The sequence below is a fragment of the Protopterus annectens genome, chromosome 3.part1 (assembly GCF_019279795.1).
Source record: "Protopterus annectens isolate FY-2018-M chromosome 3.part1, PAN1.0, whole genome shotgun sequence".
Lineage (NCBI taxonomy): Eukaryota > Metazoa > Chordata > Ceratodontiformes > Protopteridae > Protopterus > Protopterus annectens.
In genome coordinates this window covers 400,723,733-400,744,361 of record NC_056732.1, presented here as the reverse complement: position 1 = coordinate 400,744,361, position 20,629 = coordinate 400,723,733, and the positions used below count along the sequence as shown (strand labels likewise).

General features: G+C 38.3%; 1 protein-coding gene across 1 annotated transcript in view; it reads right to left on the bottom strand.

The window, feature by feature from the left end:
* NR1D2 (nuclear receptor subfamily 1 group D member 2) overlaps window positions 1-20,629 on the bottom strand; it is a 437,579-nt gene that overhangs the window by 279,876 nt on the left and 137,074 nt on the right. The window contains exon 3 of the mRNA XM_044066215.1: window positions 19,220-19,308. Coding sequence (XP_043922150.1) covers window positions 19,220-19,308 — 89 coding nt within the window. The remainder of the gene's footprint in view (window positions 1-19,219; window positions 19,309-20,629) is intronic.

Here is a 20,629-nt window from a genome sequence, read left to right as displayed (position 1 = left end):
TAACTGGTGAAAGTACATTTTATGACATGGGGTTAAATGCAGAACTTAATTGGAGGTTTTTTATTTAATTGTTCTTATTGATGATAATTGTTTTATTGTTTAATTGGTATGGATATATAGGCAAGTGGTGATTTGTATCATATTGTACTCCTTGAATGCTTGTGCTGCCGAGACGTCAACATTTGTGGATTTTATAGCCTATTGTTTTTTTTTTCCTTTCTTTGGTGCTGTTTAACTGTGGTCTACTAATTCTATATAATATTCCTGGAAATGTGACATAAACAAGTATATATTGTGGGTTTGGGGTATCATAGTTGAGTTACTGTTTTTGGCAGTTACAAGGGAACACTCTTGTTTTGGGAGGTGGAGGAACAAAACACAGTTACTGTTAGGACACAAACAAGTCTGAAGTCAGAAGCTGCAATGTGTAGCTTCACTTTTTAACTTCTCTGTTGAATGATCTACCAGTATTCTGCTGGGGTAGGACTGTGTGAATGCTTCATGTCTGACACCTACTAATTACAAATGGACATACATGTTAATTTATTTTCTGTACAAATCTACCACTATTTAATTGCCTACTTTAACAAGTTAATAGAGACAAGGATCTGTCATAATACTCTTCAAGAATATAGTCTAGGTTCGGGACTTAACTTGCAAATGCAACAGTTGACACAACTTTAGTTCAGGGCTGATGCAAGGAGTATACAGCCAATAAATGGATAGGTACAGGTTGTGTGAGTTGTCTGGCATCAATTTTCATATATGTATGTGAGTAGGAGAAAGGTATTATTCCCCAGGTCCCTAAGTTGTCAATGAATGCGCTATGCAGTGTCTGTTAGCCAAAGCAAGGGCATACTGAGCATACCTATGTCTGCCTATAGGGACAGCAGCTGGGTGTTCCTCCTCTAAGTCCTCCTGTGACTGTGGCTGTGGTGTCCTAGGAGTTGATGGGGGATGCGTGTCCCTTCCCCTTGCTGATCATGTTGTAGCTGTTTCTGCAGTATCAGACTATGAAGCATAGCACATATTGTGATTATTTGTGTACATTTGTATGGATTATACTACAAGGCTCCACCTGATATATGTAGGCACCAGAACAATTACTTCAGAAGCCCAAACATATGCTCTGTGAGGTTTCTAGTTTGTGTGTGTGTGTGTGTGTGTGTGTGTGTGTGTGTGTGTGTGTGTGTGTGTGTGTGTGTGTGTGTGTGCACGCCCCTCATTATGGCATTCTTCCATGGAAGTGTGTGCATTTTTGATGGGCGTCATCATTCAAAGTTCCAGGACATAGCCAGCATCCCCCAGTAAATGGCCCTGTGGGACCCCCCCCCCCAGCAAACATTTGGTACAGCTGTGATGTCTACCAGATATGGGAGTTGTGATAACTGCTAGGGTTGCCAGCAGACACATTTATGATAATCCCCTGGGCACTGCACATGACTTTGCAGTTGTTGAAGTGGTATCCCTTGCAGTTAGTGTAGATTCTACCCTGCTCACCAGGTGGTGCCTTGATGTGTACATGAGTGCACTCTATGCATTTTACAATTTGCTGTGCCATTTAACTCAGTTTTGTGTGGTTTCTGTTTTGTGTTTGTTCTGAAGTTGAAGTTAATGGTATTAAATGAAGCCATTTTATAGTCCACAGTGCTGTTTCAAGTTCTTTCTGTGTTGTGCCTAAGTAGTTGAACCAGTTCTGAGTTTCTTTCTCATGTTTCTGCATTTTTACTAACTCTCCTCTGAATCTGTAGTTACAACTATAAATTCATTTGGGGTTTACAGATTCCACTGTTATGTTTCTGATCTCTTAATTGGGTTAATCAGAATTCCACATCTAATTACTTTAGTCACTTTTTAAACACAAAACATAAAGCCAGCTTTTGCCAGCTGTGTGAATTGCAGCTAGAGCTTGTGATAATTAAAACCAGTGAGAGTGGGAGTTTCTGCTCTTCTGGGAAGATAAGCACTATTGGCTAGAGCTTTAAGCTATTTCCATCTTCCTGGTATTTTGTATTACAGGAGTTAGCCATCATTGCCTTTGACTCCTGGAAGCTGAAAGGCCCTCCTCAAGCTAAAAACAAACAAAGCATATGGACTCTGTTTTGCATTCAGGGAAGTGCATTTAAACTAATGCACTTATTTTATTGTTTAAATCAGTTTTGTTTCAGCCTACCCACTTACAGTTTCCCTGTTGTTCTTTTAAACTTGGGAGTTTTTTGAGCTGACTGCCTCTACTGCATATCTGGCCTTGAAAGCTCTAGCCAGTCTCATTTCCTCTCCTCTGCTCATTTTGCTGGGCACTGATAAATGAAAATGGAAGGCCCACCCCTTAGACTCTTACAGTTTGAGTTAGCCTCTGCTTCAATCATTACCTGGTAATTATTGCATATTTAAGCTGCAGTGAAAGTCACCTTCATTTTGATTCATTTATTTCTGTAATTTCTACCACTTGTCTCACTTTGTATCAAGAACAACTTGTTCTGAGATATTAGTCTTGTAGCTTCATTTGCAGTTGTGGGAGAATTATGAATTACTGCCAGATTTGAGCATTGTTTATACACTGAACTGTAGTTCTACCACCATAAGTACAACTGTTTGTAAACGTTAACTGTTTGCATTTTAACTCAGTCTTGGACTTTGGTGTTGTAGTTTAATTTACAATTGTGGATGAATTGTGAACTATGGCAGGATCTGAGCTTCAGTTAGTCATTTGCTACTGCATTTTTCCATAAGCAGTGTTAATGGCAAATTTCTGCCTGATCCAGTGCCTTAAACTGTGGTTTGGATTGCAATAGTGGCAACACTGTATTTTGCGCTGCAGGATTTTTGTGTCTGTACATCTACAACTGTTTAGATTTCATTTGGTTGTTAACAGTAATATATTTTGCTTATCATTTGCTTGCCTAAAGTTGCATTCCAGTGCTTCTGTTGCTGTATTTGCTGCTGTGGATACATTTTACTGTTTCTCCCTGTCCTTATGTCCACTACAAAGTTACAGCCCTTCCAGCCCCCACTGATATATTAATTATTGTTCTCCTGCTACCCTCTACTACTGTACACTATTTTAGGTTCTTCCCCTGCTGCACTGTAAAAGCTAAAGCTTCTGAAATTCTATCCTACCTAGGGTCATTGATCTGTAGCTCCGAGACATAGGGTTAAGTAAAAGCTGCACCAGTCCATCGTGTTTTATTCAAAACTCTGGTACTTGTAGAAAGCCCTAAAATGCAAAAACAAGCTAGTCATGAAAAAGGGACAAAAAAATGCTGTGATGAGCTGTGCTCAGTTCACTGCTGCTGTTGGACTCACTCTGCAGTGGGTTATCTGTTTAAGAGCTTTTTTCCATATAAGTGACTTGCAAAATCTATACAACTTTACAAATCCAGCTCTGAGGCTCAAATACTTTATGCTGAGGGGAAATAAACACACATTTAGCTGCAGCACACTCCAACCAAATAACCTGGCATTTCCCCACACCTTAACAGTAACTCCACCCAAACATGATCTTAAACAAACTGAACTCCAAGCAGTTATAGTCAACCCTGACTCCAACTTATTCTGTCAAAACCATTGACCACTACTTCGGTACAACTTCTGTAGCCAGCCTGATTGAGATGGGTATCTTGAGAAAGTGTAGGAATTGTCTCATGCTGCCTGATGATCATTTATTACTTAACCAGCATAACAGAGTGTGTGAGGGATGAACATATATAATGTCCTTTCTGGCAAAAATCTCACACACAGTAAACTCAGACTCCAAAGTCTTCAGCAGTACACCACACATCACACCTCACCATGAGTATCACAATACACATAATCCATCATATGCTACGGTTCTAAACATTAACCTGCTTAAACCTCAAAGTCCCCCAAAACATAACACAGGCATAAAGCACATTCAGCAAGTTAAGTCTACCACCTCACATAGCACAAAATGCATCTACCCATCAAACATTCTTGTTATATGTGACTCCATTGTACGATATACAGATGTACCTCTTACCAGGGCAAGCAAGGAAAGAGTGATGGTTAGTGTGATGATAGGAGGTACTGCCAGCCATGCCAGGCGAAGTATGGCAATGGATGTATAACTTGTGCCAGCACAGCTAGCTGGAATTTTATAAGTAATTATATGTCATTTTTATATCAAACTGATTTGTACAGATGCTTGTGCTCGAAATGTATTTGTGAGCTTTGTTGTGTTAAAATATATCAACAGTACACCCTGCTGGAATGAAAAGAAATGTGCATGTATTACTGTAACTGAATTAAATGTATATGTTTTAATAGATGACACTGGGACAGTAAAGGTTAACCAGCTAGCTTACTTTATGAAAAATAACGGAAATGTAAATGAGTTGTTAAACCATTAAAATGTCACACCACTGTGTTGAACAGGACTAGAGATGGTGGGTCTGGAAGGTGCCTTTGTTCATTAGCTCAGCAAAAAGAGGGAAGCCCCACACACTGCCATAAACATTTAAGATGTGTACTGTAGCTGTCTATGCTAAATTCCTGTCTCAGCTTTAAAAGGGGTTCCTGTGAGAACTTAGTTACATTACCAGATGAGGTCATTCTGCAAGCCATCCTGGATATTATGTTTTACAGGGAGTAATCTCTGAAAATGGAGTGTTCTGTTTTGGGAAACCTGACTAGAAAGACTGCTCATGTATTTAATTGTGCCTTTCTCTATCAAGTAAGTTATTAGGGAATAGTAATTCTCCTAGATTCGCTTTAGGAATATAGTGAAGCTTAGTTTAGATATTGTTTTTCTTTATTTGATAGAGGCTGTCCATCAATGTTGCTTTCATTATTTCCTGTGATCTGAACTCTGTGATTTACTGTAAATATATATATATAGTATTATCATGACAGTTTTTCTTTAGTTGTATGAGGCTGTCCATCAGTGTTGTTTTCAATATTTCCCGTGATCTGATCTCTGTGGTTTACTGTAAATATATAATCAGTATTGTCATGCTCTTCTATTATTTATTATTAAAATATATTTCAAACTTTTATTGTGGCTGGTCCTTGTAGAAAGTATTTAACCTTTGAGAGTGGTTATATTTATTTGGTGACACTATGTGGGTGACTCCAGAAGGCCTAGCTATCTTGGTCAACTACTACTATTTGTATTAGTATTAATATTACACAGTATAATTCAACATCCTTTGTTAAGGGCCTTAGAGTAGCTGTTCGTGGAGTGTCTGGTGGCAGTGATAACTACCTTGTACTCTGGGCAGAAGGGGACACAGTAGATAAATCTATCCCAGCCTTTCTCAGGTGTGTGTGTGTGTGTGTGTGTGTGTGTGTGTGTGTGTGTGTGTGTACAAGTGTGTCTGTGACAAATCAAATCTCACAGTGTGTGGGTATGTCAGCAACTTGGGGCAGGGACACAAAGCACTGGTCTCACAGACAGCGTGCTGGGGGACTTGGCTTGGTACAGCTGTACCAGTGGGGAGTCTTACTGGAGACCTGGAGGGAGACAGATATAGAGAAATCCAGACCCCAGGTTGAGTGTGTTCCCTGTGTGCTCTATGCTTGATACAGAGAGGTCTACATATGGAAATACTGAGTGTATCCATTTGTATTCCAAGTGCATGTCTCTCTCCAGTGTCAGTGGTGAGGATTCAGGCTCCTTGATTACTGGCCCAGAGAGGAGTCGTTACAGTTAGTTGCTTGCCTGGTGCCAGGATCCATCACATCACACACACTCTGTCATAGTACATGTGGGCGTCAATGACTTAAGATGTACTTCACTGGACTATATGAAGAGAGACATGATGGTGCTCTCAGACTGTGTCCCAGGCAGGTATAAGCATAGCAATGAGTAGCATTCTGCCTTCTCCAAGGATTATGTCACAATACGAGCATATAGTACTTGACTTCAATAGTTGGCTTAGTTTAGTGTTATTCGGAAGGTGTCCAATATTTATCAGCCTGGACGGATATGATTGACAGACCGTGCCTCACCAGGGATGGCCTGCATCTGTCCCATCTAGGGTTTTGATTACTGGCAAAGACATTCTCTGACCCATAGTACCTTCGATAGGCAATGTCAGCCTGATAAACCTACCAACATAACAAAGCAAGCAAAGGAAAATTTGAAGGTATTACTGATCGATGCCAGGAGCCTAAACAAGAAACTCTACTCATTATAATCTATTCTAACCACAGAGGATGTAGACATATGTGTAGTGACTGCAACATGGTTTAAAATGGTGTTGAGAACTTTGGCTGTGCAGGGCTATGACACTTTCAACTTGTGCAGACCAGCTATTGCGCAACAGAGGAAAAAAGGTTTAGGTATCGCTCTTCATCTAGAAGACACTCACATCAAGGCTAGTAAAGCAGCTTTATGCATTATAACTTTTTTCATGTCCAAATAACCATCAGAAAGTTCCCATACCATTTGTTAGTTGTCTACAGAATTCCCTCAATGACACAGGAACCCACTATGCCTATATACATGAACTGGAGTCAATTTGCATTAAACCTAATACCATTTTCTTAAGTGATTTACACTATCCAACCATAATCAGGGAAACCTACACTACCACCAGACACCCTGGAACAATTAGTCAGAGTACCCATTAGGAGGAATAATATCTTGGATCTCATCTTTACTAAACTGGAGGAAATATTGTACCATGCATTGCATGTCTCTGTCTCTTGTTAGATCTGTCCATAAAGACTTCTTTGAAATAAAAATGAAATCAGACATTCCTTCCATCTTAAGTACCTAAGAAATTTCACTAATACAAACTGCCTGAGCCTAAGTTATACATTGGCAATCTTCAAATTCCCACCAAAACTAGTTAACTCCACTAAATCTGCAGAAAGCTACACCACCACACCATACTAGCATGTAAACAGCTGCACAGATGCAGCCTTACCCTGTAGAAACAAGTACAGGGCAAATCCCAGAAACAAACCCTGATGGTGGAACCATAATATGAACAAGTTTCATAATACAAGGAAGAGAATTTGGACCAAAATTAAGAAGAATAATTCCCAGAATGGCAGCTACAGTCATTCTCCTGAATAAAGAAGGACCTTCCCTGGACCCATGAAATTACAGGCCCAAAAGCCCAGAGACTTCCCATACTCTGGAACAGGCTACCCATCTATGTCAAGCAAAGTTCTTTATTAGCACTCTTCAAGAAAAATCTTGATGAGTGGATGGGAAATAGGAAATATACCCTGTGGATCACATCTGTGTCTCTGCTCAACAGTGGCACAGGAAAATAACTTTCTTGGGTGGCGTAAGCCACGGAAACCTGTTGGCTAGGCTTACGTAGGCCCTTGGGCAGATAGCCTAGTACCTACCTATGAACCTATGAACCAAAAGCCTGACCAGCCACATATGTAAAACCATGGAAAACATTTATCTTTGTTGACCAGGTTAGTACCACTTGGTTAGCAGCCTCTTTTCAGGGGAGACCAGAGGTGGTATATGTGCTACTAGGGGAGATATGTCTAGGGCTTACTCATGATCAGTACTTGTGTAAGAGTTAAGAAGCAAGTACATGCTCAAGTCCTGTTCCTAGAGCAGTGATGGCTGGAAGGACAGTGTACAAGATAGAAAATACAATGAAGGGATCAGAGTTGAACACCAACTCAATGAAAGGAGTGATGAATGCATCATTGGATTCAGAGATGTTGTTTCAAAAACAGATATTTGTTGAAAAGGAGGAGCCAGTCAGACAAAAATGTATAGTTATAACCCTACCCTTCAATCAGGAGGGTTGTGGGATGATTTATTAAAGGACTTAATTGAGCAGAGTGAGCTAGAAAATGAAGTATCATGGGGAGATATTATGGAAAAAATACTGAAAGAGGAAGCAGAAATGACCCTGAAAGGGGACAGCACACAAATACAGAAAATGTATGCTGAGACAGACATAACTAGCCATGGGGGACAGAAAGAAAAGAAGAAAGAGGTAATTTCAAAAAGAAAATATGTGTTTAGAGTACAAAGTAAAAGAAGTCTGGAGTAATAGATATGAGGTATGGGACACTGTAATTTTACTTTTGGGTTTGAAAAACACAAGAGGTAAGAGCTTTCATTTTGATTAATAAAGATACATTTTGTGACATCTTTTTGAGAATGCACAAGGCATGAAAAAGCTTTTGTGTGATTATAAAAAGGCAGAATGACAATCCGTGAAATGAGTATGTGATTAAAGCATCTTTTTGAGAGACAAAAAAGAAAGTGCACACACAGTTTCGAACAGAGGTAGAAAGAGAGACATTAAAATGACATTTAAAAATATATGTAGAGAAGTAATGGATATTTCAAAAGTCTATAATAGGGGTTTATGGACTGGGGATGGGATTGCAACATTGTTTTAAAAATGGAAATTGATAAAATTGTGCACATTCCGAGAACTATAAATAAACATTGAAGGTAACAAAAGTATTGTAAAATAGTGGGGACAACAAAAAGCATGTTTTTTTTGTGAGAAAGAAGGACATTTAGTGAATAATTGTGATAAAAAAATTATATATGGGTGGAAATTGGACATAATGGAAAGTAATGTGAATGTGAATGTTACAAATGTAAAAAAAACTGGACATACATGGATGGAATGTAAAGAAAAAGAGAATGAAGCATTACGGAAATGACAAAAAACCAAGTGGAAATGAAGCAGAGGTAGAAATAGATGAAACTTTAGAAAAAGAAAAGGGAGATATTAAAAGAAAAGAAAAAGAAGAGAAAATAGGAATAGAATTGGAAGTTAGCAATGAAGAAGATATAAGTTGGAAAGTGGTAAGAGGACAAACAATCTATTGGTAAGACAGTAAAAGACAGAAAAACAAAATGAAAATGTATTTATATAAAAGAAAAGAAGAAAGAAAATGGATACGTATTACATTTTATATATATATATATATATATATATATATATATATATATATGAGTATATCAGAAAGTACAATACGAAAAGTATATCCTTTAAATAAAGGAACAGAAAAAGGAATGATTTAATAATTATTTCAGTTAATATAAACAGTATGAAAAATATAATAAGAAGGCTAGGAATTTGATAATGGTGTAATAAATGTGATGTAAACATTATTATTTTGGAGAATGTAAGTTTTCCGACATATGAAGTAAAATTACAGACAGAAAACTATGTGACACAGAGATAGTATGGAATATGGAAAATGAGCAGCGTAAAGGAATAGCATTATTATGCAGAAGAGTAGTAAATATCTTACACGTCTTGTTAGCAAGAATGGGAAGACTAACAATTACAGATTTAAGATGGCAAGGGAAGGTTTACAGAATTATAACTATTTATGCTTATATGAGTTGTAAAGAAAGGGAACATTTATTTCAAATGATATTAGATTATGTAGTTGTAAATATGCTTATTACACTAACAGAATAGTTTCATTGTGATTTAAGGGGGAATAAAAAGAAAAGAGAAAAAGACATAAAATAGGAGAAGTTATGAAATGTGGGAAAGTGGCTATATGGAACTAAAAATCAGGGGCACAGAAGGTACATTAAAATCTGAAACTGATTACTTTATAATATCACAAGGAATATGTATAGCAGAAGAAAAAACTATTGCAACAGGTTTTTTCAGATAGATAGAAATGTATAATGATAAAGTATATATTAAAACAGGAATGGGTATAAAACAATAAATGAAAAAGGAAAGAAATTAATTATACAATTATAGAAGGATCATATCACGATGAAAATACTTTATGATGGTTGGTCTGAATGGTGCATTACTTTTAAAAAGACATGCAAACAAAGTTTTTAACAATGTTAGGATAACGTAAGAAAGAAAGAAAAACAGGAATATATTAAAACATATAAAGATGCAGTATAGAACTTAGATAACAGTGACATGGAATATTATGAAAAACAGAAAGAAATTTATGAAAGAAACTATAAAAAATCAAGGAATTATTATATAAACAAAGATATGTTTTACAAGGGAAATATCAGCAAATTAAGTAAGATAGTGAAGAAGGACAGTAGTGGTGGCCACGGTGGTGCAGTGGTTAGCATTGCCACCTCACAGCAAGAGGTTCTCCGGTTCAATCCTTGGCTGGGGTGCCTTCTGTGCGGAGTCTGCATGTCCTCCCTGTGGTCGTGTGGGTTTCCTCCGGGTGCTCCGGTCTCCTCCCACATCCCAAAGACATGCTGTAGGTAGATTGGACACTCTAAATTGGCCCTAGGTGTGAGTGTGTGTGTGTGTGTGTGTGTGTGTGTGTGTGTGTGTGTGTGTGTGTGTGTGTGTGTGTGTGTGTGTGTGTGTGCCTTCTGTGGAAGGTTGGGCGCCGGGCTGGCAACTCGACACCGTAAAACTCCACTGCCAATCATGAGCGGACAGGTTATCCGCTGTGGCAACCCCTAACCGGGAAAAGCTGAAAAAAGAAGAAGAAGACATGAAGGAGGACAGTAGTGTAATGAGAGAAATGAAAGATAAAGAAGGAAATTTAAAGAAAAGTCAACACCAGAGTAAGGAAATTGTTTTAAGTTATGTGGACGATATGTCTAGATAGAAAAAGAGAGAAAGTACAAGAATATGGGAAGTAAAAAAATTCTCTGAACAACTTAACAAGGAATTTGAGAAAGAGATTACTTTATATGAAGTAGATAATGTATTTAAAGAGTTAAAATACAGAATCAGAAGCTGGTCCAGACGGAACTGGATTTGAAATGTATAAACATTTAGAAGAATGGCAAAAAAAATGTATTATGTGTTTTAATGAGTGATTAGATGAATGTTTAAATCATAAGGAACTATGTAGTGGAATATTAAAATTTATATGGAAAAACAGAAAAAGAAGATAATAAAGAATCAGAGACCAACTCTGTTAAATAACATGCACTATAAGATATTTATGAAAATAGTACAGAAAAGCTTTGAGAATAAGATGCAGTGGGTCCATATTAATTCGGTAGAAAGTCACGTCAATGAAAGGCATTTCATCAGAAATGACATTCATCGAATTCCACTCATGTGGTGGGGGGCTGTGCCCCCCCATTAATTATATATACCAACTCCGAGATCACAATACAGTGAGGAAAGGGCAAGTTTCCCAATCTTCACTTTACTGGAATCTCAGTATGAACAGTTCAACGAACAGCATGTTCAATATAAGTGCACCTAAAATGCTGTTTGCTGAACTAAATTTTTGCTGAACTAATAGAGACCTGATGCAGTACATAACAGAGGAAAGTGTATATGGTATGAAAGGAAAAACATGTCAAGAGTTATTAATGATAGTGACAGAAATAGTGGAAGCTATATTAAAAAGAAGGGAAGATATAAAACTTAAGGTAGGTAATATTAATAAAGAGTTTGATTCAATACAACATGATATGCTGTGGGAAATAATGGAAATGTACAAAGTAATAAAATTAAGCAAGTTTGTATGATATCACATAACAGTAACAACATAAAAGGTTTGGTGAATGGTTGCTACAGTAAAGAAATAGGTATAAGACAATGGTGTCCTACAAGTAGTACTTTGTATTAGTTATGAATACAGTAGACAGTGAGGTTAATTATAAAATGAAGAATGCAAAATATGTAATTCATGCAGACTTTGAAATTCTAGTTATGATGTCATATGCAGATGATATTATAACAACTAAAAACAGACAATGGATGAGAGAAGTTATATTTTATTTAGTTGACTAAAAGAAATAGGTATGACTCTAAAGATAAAAACAAAGGAATGGGAGATAAAATAAAAATAGTAGATGTACAATTCTCTATGAGAGAAATATCTGAATTAGGAATAAATTTTGTTACGAATGGAAAAAAAAAGTAATGGGAAGCAGTATTATAAGACTTGAAATATATTTATGTTTTACAGTAAACTTACAGATTAGCTTATGAGAAGAAAGCAAGTGTAATTAATTCAATATTATTACATAAAAAAGCATATTTGTCAAGTATTGTTATGATTCTGATAGTATATAAGAAGCCATTGTTAGAAATATATTTTACTCATATGGGGCTCTAGATTAAATCCTGTTAAAAGAGGAGTCTTCTATATGAACAAAGAAGAATGAGGACTGGGCATGTTAAATCCAATAGTGTACAATGCATCAATAAATTTGTATAAGGTTCTGAAATGGTTAAATAAAAAAAATGTGAATTTAGTAACAAGGTTATTTGAATATAAGTATGACGAATTTTGGAAAGCAACAAGAAGATATAAACAATAAAAGAATATTATAATGAAGAAACTGAGAAGTATCAACAAAAAATAAACGTGGAAAATAAACCCTGATGAAATAGAAGAAGACAGAAGAATGTGGTATAAAAATATGAGAAAATATTATTGTGATAATCCATGAGAAAATGTATAACAGGAAAAAAATTAAGCAGTTAAATAAAGAAAGAAAGAAATGGTGTAGTGATAAAGCTGAATGTGAAGATTTTTATGGAGATTGGGAAAAAAAAAGATTAAACAAAGCTCAAAGGAATCCAGTAAGGAAAGCCTCGACCACCAAATGAACTTGAACATGTAATGGTACACACTGAATTTTATTAATGCAAGGATGAGTTGAGCACATAAAAAACATGAAATGCGTTTTCATCCCTAGAAAGAGATGGGGCATCACCACAACTACGTGAATAAACATAATCAATATATTTATAATCCCACATACTAATCATCTGACTTAAAAAGAACCAATCCCCACAGACATAAAATTAATTTAAAACAAGTAATCGTTAAGTAAATGACATGGATAATTGTTCAAACTTCACAATTCCTAAAAAATGAACTAATTTAGTGGATGTTTTAATTGAATTAAAAATTTTCTCTAGGAAGATGAACCTCTCCATTCACTTTGAAGGAAAATCCAATCCAAGACCCAGCATTTTTAGGAAGAAAAGTACTTATAATCCTACACCCCACCCAATGGTTTCAGCATTCAAAAAGGCATGCACATTAGACAGTCACAGATATTTTTCTACTCAAGGTTTTAAATATTTTAGCAACTTGGATGAGGATGAAAAGACACTTTAACATACTCTTTAAAAAGTATAGTTGTGTACACTTACCTTAAATGTAGATGTTCGAGTGTATTCACTGTTGCAGTCATCACATTTGGGTTATCTTCCTGCAGGTAGCCCTCAGCTGGCCTGAATACCAGAGTCTTGGGATTTCTGCGTCGGATGCTGTCACTTCTTCCATGACGTCAGGTCATCAGGGGTATAAAACATGCAGCCGACACCATTACATCAGTTTTTCTTGCCCCAGATGTCAGGTGCCCTCACAATTGGAAGCAATTACATGGTATGGAACACCCATAGCAAAAAGCAAATACACATGATATAATATATACCAAACAAATAGGATAGGTAAAAGACAAGAGAAGTCAGGGGGCTGGAGGGAGGGTAACTTAGACTGCAACAGTGAATACACTCAAACATTTACATTTATGGTAAGTGTACACAACTGTACTATGTTCTTCATGTTTCACTGTTGCAGTCATCACATTTGGGTTGATTCCCAAAGCTAAGGAAGGGTGAAGGTAGTTAAAGAGCATTAGGGCTAGCAATCAGGCCATGTAAGACTGCTGTGGAAAATCCAGCTCTGGATTTAGAAAAAATAGGCAAGTGGTAATGCTTGGTGAAAGTATGTACAGAGCTCTAGGTTGCAGCATCCAGGATGTCCCTGGTAGGGACTCCTCTAAGAAATGCAGTAGAGGTAGATGCAGCCCTAGTGGAATGTGTTCTTATCTCCTGTGGGGTAGGTTTTCCATGGTGCTTGTAGCAGAAATGGATGCAGTGTGCTATTCATTTGGAAATGGTTTGAAATGGCCTTCCACTCTGCTCCTGCAGCAAAGCTGACTAGCAGCTGGTCAGATTTTCTGAGAGGATTAGCCCTGTCCAAATAGAATCTAAGCTGTCTGTGCACATCCAGGGAATGCAGTATCCTTTCCCCTTTATTCTGGGGATTAGGGGAAAAATGTAGGCAAATGAATAGACTGGTTCAGAGCCACACTAGACACCACCTTGGGCATAAATGATGGATTGGTCCTGAGGGAAACCCTGTCTGCATGGAAGATAATGAAGAGTTCCACTGCCATAAGGGCCTGCAGTTTAGACACTCTTCTTGCAGAAGTGATGGCTAGAAGTAAAGCTGTTTTCCAAGACAGGAATTTCAATATTTGCTATAGCAGCTGGTTGAAAGGGGGGAAGAGTAAGTTTTTCCAACACAAAGTTAAGATCCCAGGCTGGAGTGGGGGCTCTCCTGGGGGGGTATTCAATTTTTGGCCCCTCTAAGGAATTGTTTTAGTAGTGGATGAGAGAAAAGGGGTGGCTCAGTATTATAATGCGCTGATATGGCTGAGGCATGAATCTTAATTAAAGAGTAAAATAGGCCCTTGTGGAACATTTCTGTTAAATAATCTAGAATATGAGGTAAGCTGGGCACCGTTGTGCCCATCCCCTGAGACTGGCTCCAGGAACATTATCTTTTCCACTTTTCTGAATAGTATTTTCTAGTACTAGGCCTCCTTGCCTCAAGAATAACATCCAGCACCTGCTTACTGAGGGTTGCTAGAGGTGAGCTCAGAGATTAGCCAGGCTGCAAGGTTCAGGGTTTGAAGCTGAGGGTGCAGAATCTGGCCCACCTGTTGGGACAGAAGAGAAGGGGTCTGAGGCAGGTACCATGGTTGTAGTACTGTCAGATTGTGCAAAAGGGGGTACCAGTGCTACCATGGCAGACTGCACAAAAGGGGGTACCAGTGCTGGCATGGCCAGTCCCGTGCAATCAGTATTGTCCTTGGTTTGTCCTGTGTGATCTTTAGAAGAACCTTCGAGAGGAGAGGCAGAGGGGTGAAGGCATAAACTGACAGGCCTTCCCAGGTAAAGGACAGGGCATACACTTTCCAAGCTTGACTGTGGGGAGTTCTGGTGCAGTATTTGTTCAATTGGTAGTTCTGAGGGGAGACAAACAGGTCTACCTCTGATGCCCCCCATTTGTTCCTCAAGAGCTTGAATATTTTGGGTTTCAGTTTCCATTCGTGTGGATCCATGAGATTTCTGCTTAAGTCATCTGCCAGTGAATTTAGTTTTCCCAGCAGGAGTTGAGCTTGTAGGTTCACTTGGTTGCTCAAGGCTGTGTTCCACAGAGCCATGGCTAGTCAGCAGAGTGGACAGGAATGGGTTCCTCCCTGCTTGTTTATGTACCACCTAACTGTGGTGTTGTCTGTCTTTACCAATAGTTGTCCTGGAAGAATAAGGTCTTTGAAGGCCATAAAAAGGAAAGTGTGGTCGGTGTGGAAGATGTTCTTCTTGTAAACATAAAGAAACTTCTTCCTCATTTACTATAGGGAATATTAAATATTCCTTAGAAGGAAAATTTGACTGTGGGACAACAGGTGTTATATACTTACCAGGTGCCAAAAGTGCCCCTCTTTCTACATAGGAAAGACCAAGAGGCACTTTAGACAAAGGATATACGAGCACCAGTATAGTATTAGTAGACAGGACCACAACAATGCTTTGTCCAAGCATATTTTGGAACACACCAACCACACTTTCCTTTTTATGGTTATTGAGAAAATAGATCTGAATCCCAGGAGGAGTCCTTGGGCTTTAAGACTCGAGGAGAGGGAGTTGCTATGGCAACTGAGAGTAAATGCCTTTTCCTACCCTGGGTTGAATGATTCTTGTTCCCTGAAATGTATTTTAAAACTTAAAGCATTAACCAGGTAAAAAACATTTCTATGGAGGCATTTAATATTTGACATTTCTGTAATTAATATCAGTGAAGAATTTGTTTGTGGTTTAAAAAGTTTTTATACACAAAGAAATCTGAATGTATTTACTTATATACTTGCTGAATTTGGATAATGGGAGGTCAATGATGTCATCAACTTGGGACTATTTAAATTGTAAATTGAGATATTACAAATGTCTGAAGAAGTTCCTTTAATGAAAGGTGACAAAAGTGCTAACAATAAATTTTCGTTTCAAAAGTACGGCATTTTTTCTGGCTGCAAGATTTTTTATGTTTTATACCCCTGACAACCTGACGTCATGGAAGAAGCGACAGCATCTGACACAGAAATCCCAAGACTCTGGTATTCAGGCCAGCTGAGGGCTACCTGCAGGCAGATAACCCAAATGTGATGACTGCAACAGTGAAACACAAAGACCTTCAATAAGGATATTAGAATCATGAAACCAGATAAGAGTGGAGGTGTAGTTATTTTTGATTCTATTGATTACACAGGATGTATGATTGATATATTGCAGAATAGTGATAGTTAATGTTTGGTATCCCAGATCAAGATAAACATTGCTTACAAAAAAAAAATATTTACTCCCTCTGCTCTGACAGCACATGAGCCAAGCCAGTTTGGAACACTGCCGGAGTCAAGGAAAGCACCATCCTTGGCCCCGATGATGTCTCTCTCAAGGTATCTGGATCCTGGGGCTCCAAAGTGGAGTGTCAGATTGGAAGAGGAGTCACAATAAATGGTGGTGGGGCTCTCAAGGATCCAAGATGGGACAGAGATGGCAAAAGCCCCATCTCAATCTGAGCATTGAGCAAACTCTGCATTATCCTGTCCATGTCAGAATGGGAAAGTCTAGAGGACCTACAGTAGACAGAAGAATGGGTAGACCTAGCTGAAGATGGTGATTTTTCTTGTCTCAGCACATGGCTCTGAGATCTTGGATCTGAGGCTTTTGGACCTGTAGAAGACTTGTTTGGAGAAGTTGATCTCCAAATCAAAACCACCTCTGAAGGATCTGAGGGCACCCTAGAAACCATAGTTATTGGATCTGAAGTAAGCAGATCCGTGAAGGCTCTACATCTGGCAAAAATAATGCCAGATCTGAGGAACTCCTCTGATCCGAAATAAATATGCTGTTTTTTGGATCCAATTGTAGCAGATCTGACAATTTTTGCTTCTTCTCAGAAAATGAAGTAGAAGGCCCTGAGAAGGCTGTAAAGTCCCACTTCTTTGGTTCTTTTGAAACCCCAGGCTTGGCAGATCCTTGACTAGATGAGGGCAAAAGCCCCTTCAAGATTAACTTGTTGCAGCAATTCTCTAAAGTACCGGGATTGAAAGACGCACAAACTTCACAGACTTGCTCCAAATGAGAAGTACTCAAGCGATGCACGCATTTTTCATTCGAGTCTGAATGCAGGATTTTGTGCCCACAAGAAACACAACATTTAAATCTGGTGGATTGCCTGCCACTGTACAAACACATCTCACACACACACACACACACACACACACACACACACACACACACACACACACACACACACACACACACACATAGCAAAAACCACACACAAGCACAGACACACTACCAACTCTAACCACAAAAGCAACAGTATTTAGCAGATTAAGGATACAGGGAAAGATTATTTATTTATTTTTTTTGTTACAGAGAAGACAGTTAACAGGGATAAAATGTAGGCCAATGGCCATATGGGAGGGAAAGAGCATGGATAGGAAAAAGACACAGCCCTAATGCCAATGACATATTGAGAATGGGAGGGAAGGTGAAGGAAAAGTTACAGTAAACTCTAAGATGCACTAGAAGGAAATGGATAGCAGAGAATCACTGAAAAAATGTTAACACTTATCTGAAAAGTAGCTCGAGACCACCACAATCACATCTAGCCAGGAAGGTGGTAAACAAGAGCTGAGGACTTAGAGGAGATGCAGGCATTATATGGGAGTGGAGGGAGCTAGAGACTTGTAGCATCAATCTTTTGGAATGGCCAGTTTGGATCCAATATTGGATCCAGTGACCCAGTGGTGAGGAAGAATGAAATGGACAACATCAGATATAACTGTATTATTTGCCTAATGACTGACACATCAGCCCTAACCTTTTCTGAAGATGTAGGTCTATGCACAGCTCCAGCATTATACAGTCTATTCATGAACATGTGTTTCTAGTCCCAGTGCATCCTTTGACATATATGAGTGAATCATACATTGCATATGTCAGAAATACTTGGGTGCCACAAAAATACCCTTGGGTACAGACAAGATATTTTAAATAAAAACCCTCAGGTTTCAGTGGAACTGACGAATCTATGTTTACAAGATAATTTTACTACAAATCATCATTTCAGTTTTTGTTTTACTTTGGTAAACTACAACATGCTTTACATATCATCAAATATGTGAGCAATGTGGATGAACTGAATTGAACCTTCAATGTACTATAGACCTCTCAGCAACAATACAAATAGGAATGTGCTCCATTTGCAAAAGGGTGTACAGTGTATAAATAAGATAGGACTAGCAAAAGCAAAGAGCAATACTCAGCAAAAACCTGGCCACCAACTACCACATGAGTTTCTTCTTATAAAATCAGTCTGCAAGAAAGGAGATGTAAATTGGTCAGTGTTGAAACAGTAAACACCTTTCCAAGGTGTTAACCAGGTTACAGGAGGAATGTCAAACAGGTTTTTCCAATGTATAAAACAACCTAATTTCATTCTGGACTATCCTTTTTTCAGTTGAATAGTGTTTCCCCTCCTTTGCACTCCACCTCCCAAACAGAAACATAAATATATATATATACATATGCATATGCCCAGTTCCCCATTCTGTATGATGTGTATCATCTTTGAAAGACAATGAACAACATAAGTAGTTGCATCTGATCAACCACAATATACAGATGGGTGCAGCAGATGACTCACAGCAGGCTAGCATGAGCATTAATTTTGTTTGTCTTTTCAGCTTTTCCCGGTTAGGGGTCGCCACAGCGGAACTCTGGTCCGCTAATGATTGGCAGCAGATTTTTATGGTGCCGAGTTGCCAGCCCGACGCCCAACCTTCAGCAAAGGCGCTCCCATTCACGCATGTCTTTCGAATGCCACTCGACCGTGGGGAGGACATGCAGACTCCACACAGAAGGCACTCCAGCCGAGAATCGAACAGGAGAACCTCTTGCTGTGAGGCAACAATGCTATCGCTGCACCACCGCAGCTTCTAGCATGAGCATTAATACTTAATGAGCTTATTTTGAAAACCTGCCAATATTATTTATATACCCCCATGAAAATTCCCTACAATTTTCTCCCCAAAATGCAATTCCACAAAACTATCTCTCTACAATACAACTGCAATATCTATGTCTGTATAATAAAAAATCATAATTTGCATAAGTCTGCTTACAGCAAAGCACAAAGAACAAAAGTAGCCAGTTTTCATCACACAGTAATAATTCCTACTTACCTTACAACCTTCACATGCATGGACTCCGTAGTGGAACCCTGAGGCAACATCTCCACAGACTTTACATGGGAGGACCACACCATTAAGTTCTAGAAGTAGGCAAAAACTCAGAATATAAATGCCGTAGGAAAAAATCCAGAGCAACATTATAACATTATAAGCATCAAAAACCAAACACCTCCAATAAGTGCTTTCTAAAAGGTGAAGTTTCATTTTCTTACAGAGTGTGTAGGTGTTAAGTGGTTAGTCTTGGGAAGAGAAAAAGACTAAAAAGCTAAACCCCCTGGAGTAAGACTTTAGGTGTTACTGTGATCTATTATAAAGTGTAACCAGCAGTTACACCTCTAGATGAGACAAACTGTGATGGGAAATTAAAGAATATTTGAATTTGTGAATATTAAGTCGATGAAGGAAAACAATAGCAAGTTTTCAGCAAATGATTGTAATATCCTGCGCAAGCCATCTGTCAATACATTACAAAGCAGACATATACTTATCTGAGAAAGAGTATTGTCGATCTTGAAGGTGTGCACCTATTAAGAAAGTATAAATGAAATCAGACATGAAGACAGGCCAGATGACTGCCCATAGACAAGATGTGGAGGTGAAATACACAGAAGTGGTGATCACTGCTTAAACAGCACTTACCAGAGTGTAAAATTAAGCCCAGGCTAAATAGAAACAAATTCCTTCTATGTAGTTAAGGACAGTGTCGCACGGAAAGATATGATATTGTATGACTGTGCGAAGCAGCTAAATGCCTCGCTGCAAGGAACTGCACTGTATCTGAAGCAGAAACACGGTTGGTAGTTACTAACTGACAAACAGCTAAGCAAGATAAGTAGTAAGTTTCTAGTAGTATGAAATATGATAACTTTCTGAAAGACAAGAGATAAACACTAAAGGATAAGAAGACTAAGATTAGGAAGTGGGAGTCAGATAGTACAAGCAGTAAAGAGCTGCAACATTTCTCACTCTTAAAAATGCAGAATCAAATTTAATATGGACAACAATGAAGGACTAGTTTACAGTTCCCTTAAACAGGGATCAAGAGCAGATCATTTTTACCAAAACAGGCTAAAGCAAGATAGTATCAGAGTGGAGTGAGATTAAACAGCAGGGCCATAACAAAGAAGAAAGGCGAACTAAAGAATGGGATTTAGTTTAGCAAGATCTAAAGGACTGGGAGAGAGATTACAGTTTAGGGAGCATAAGAGTAAAAAAATGAGGGCTGGAAGAGAGGATATGCCTTGGAGAAGGATAAGAATTGGGTTGGGTATGCAAAAAGTAGAGGGGCACTGCTCCTCATAAGCCTATTAGAGGATGCTTTTGCTAAAAGGTACAAAGACTGAAATGACAAGCACTGAAACTGAGGAGATTTTCAGGAACTGTAAGAAATGGGCAATTCAG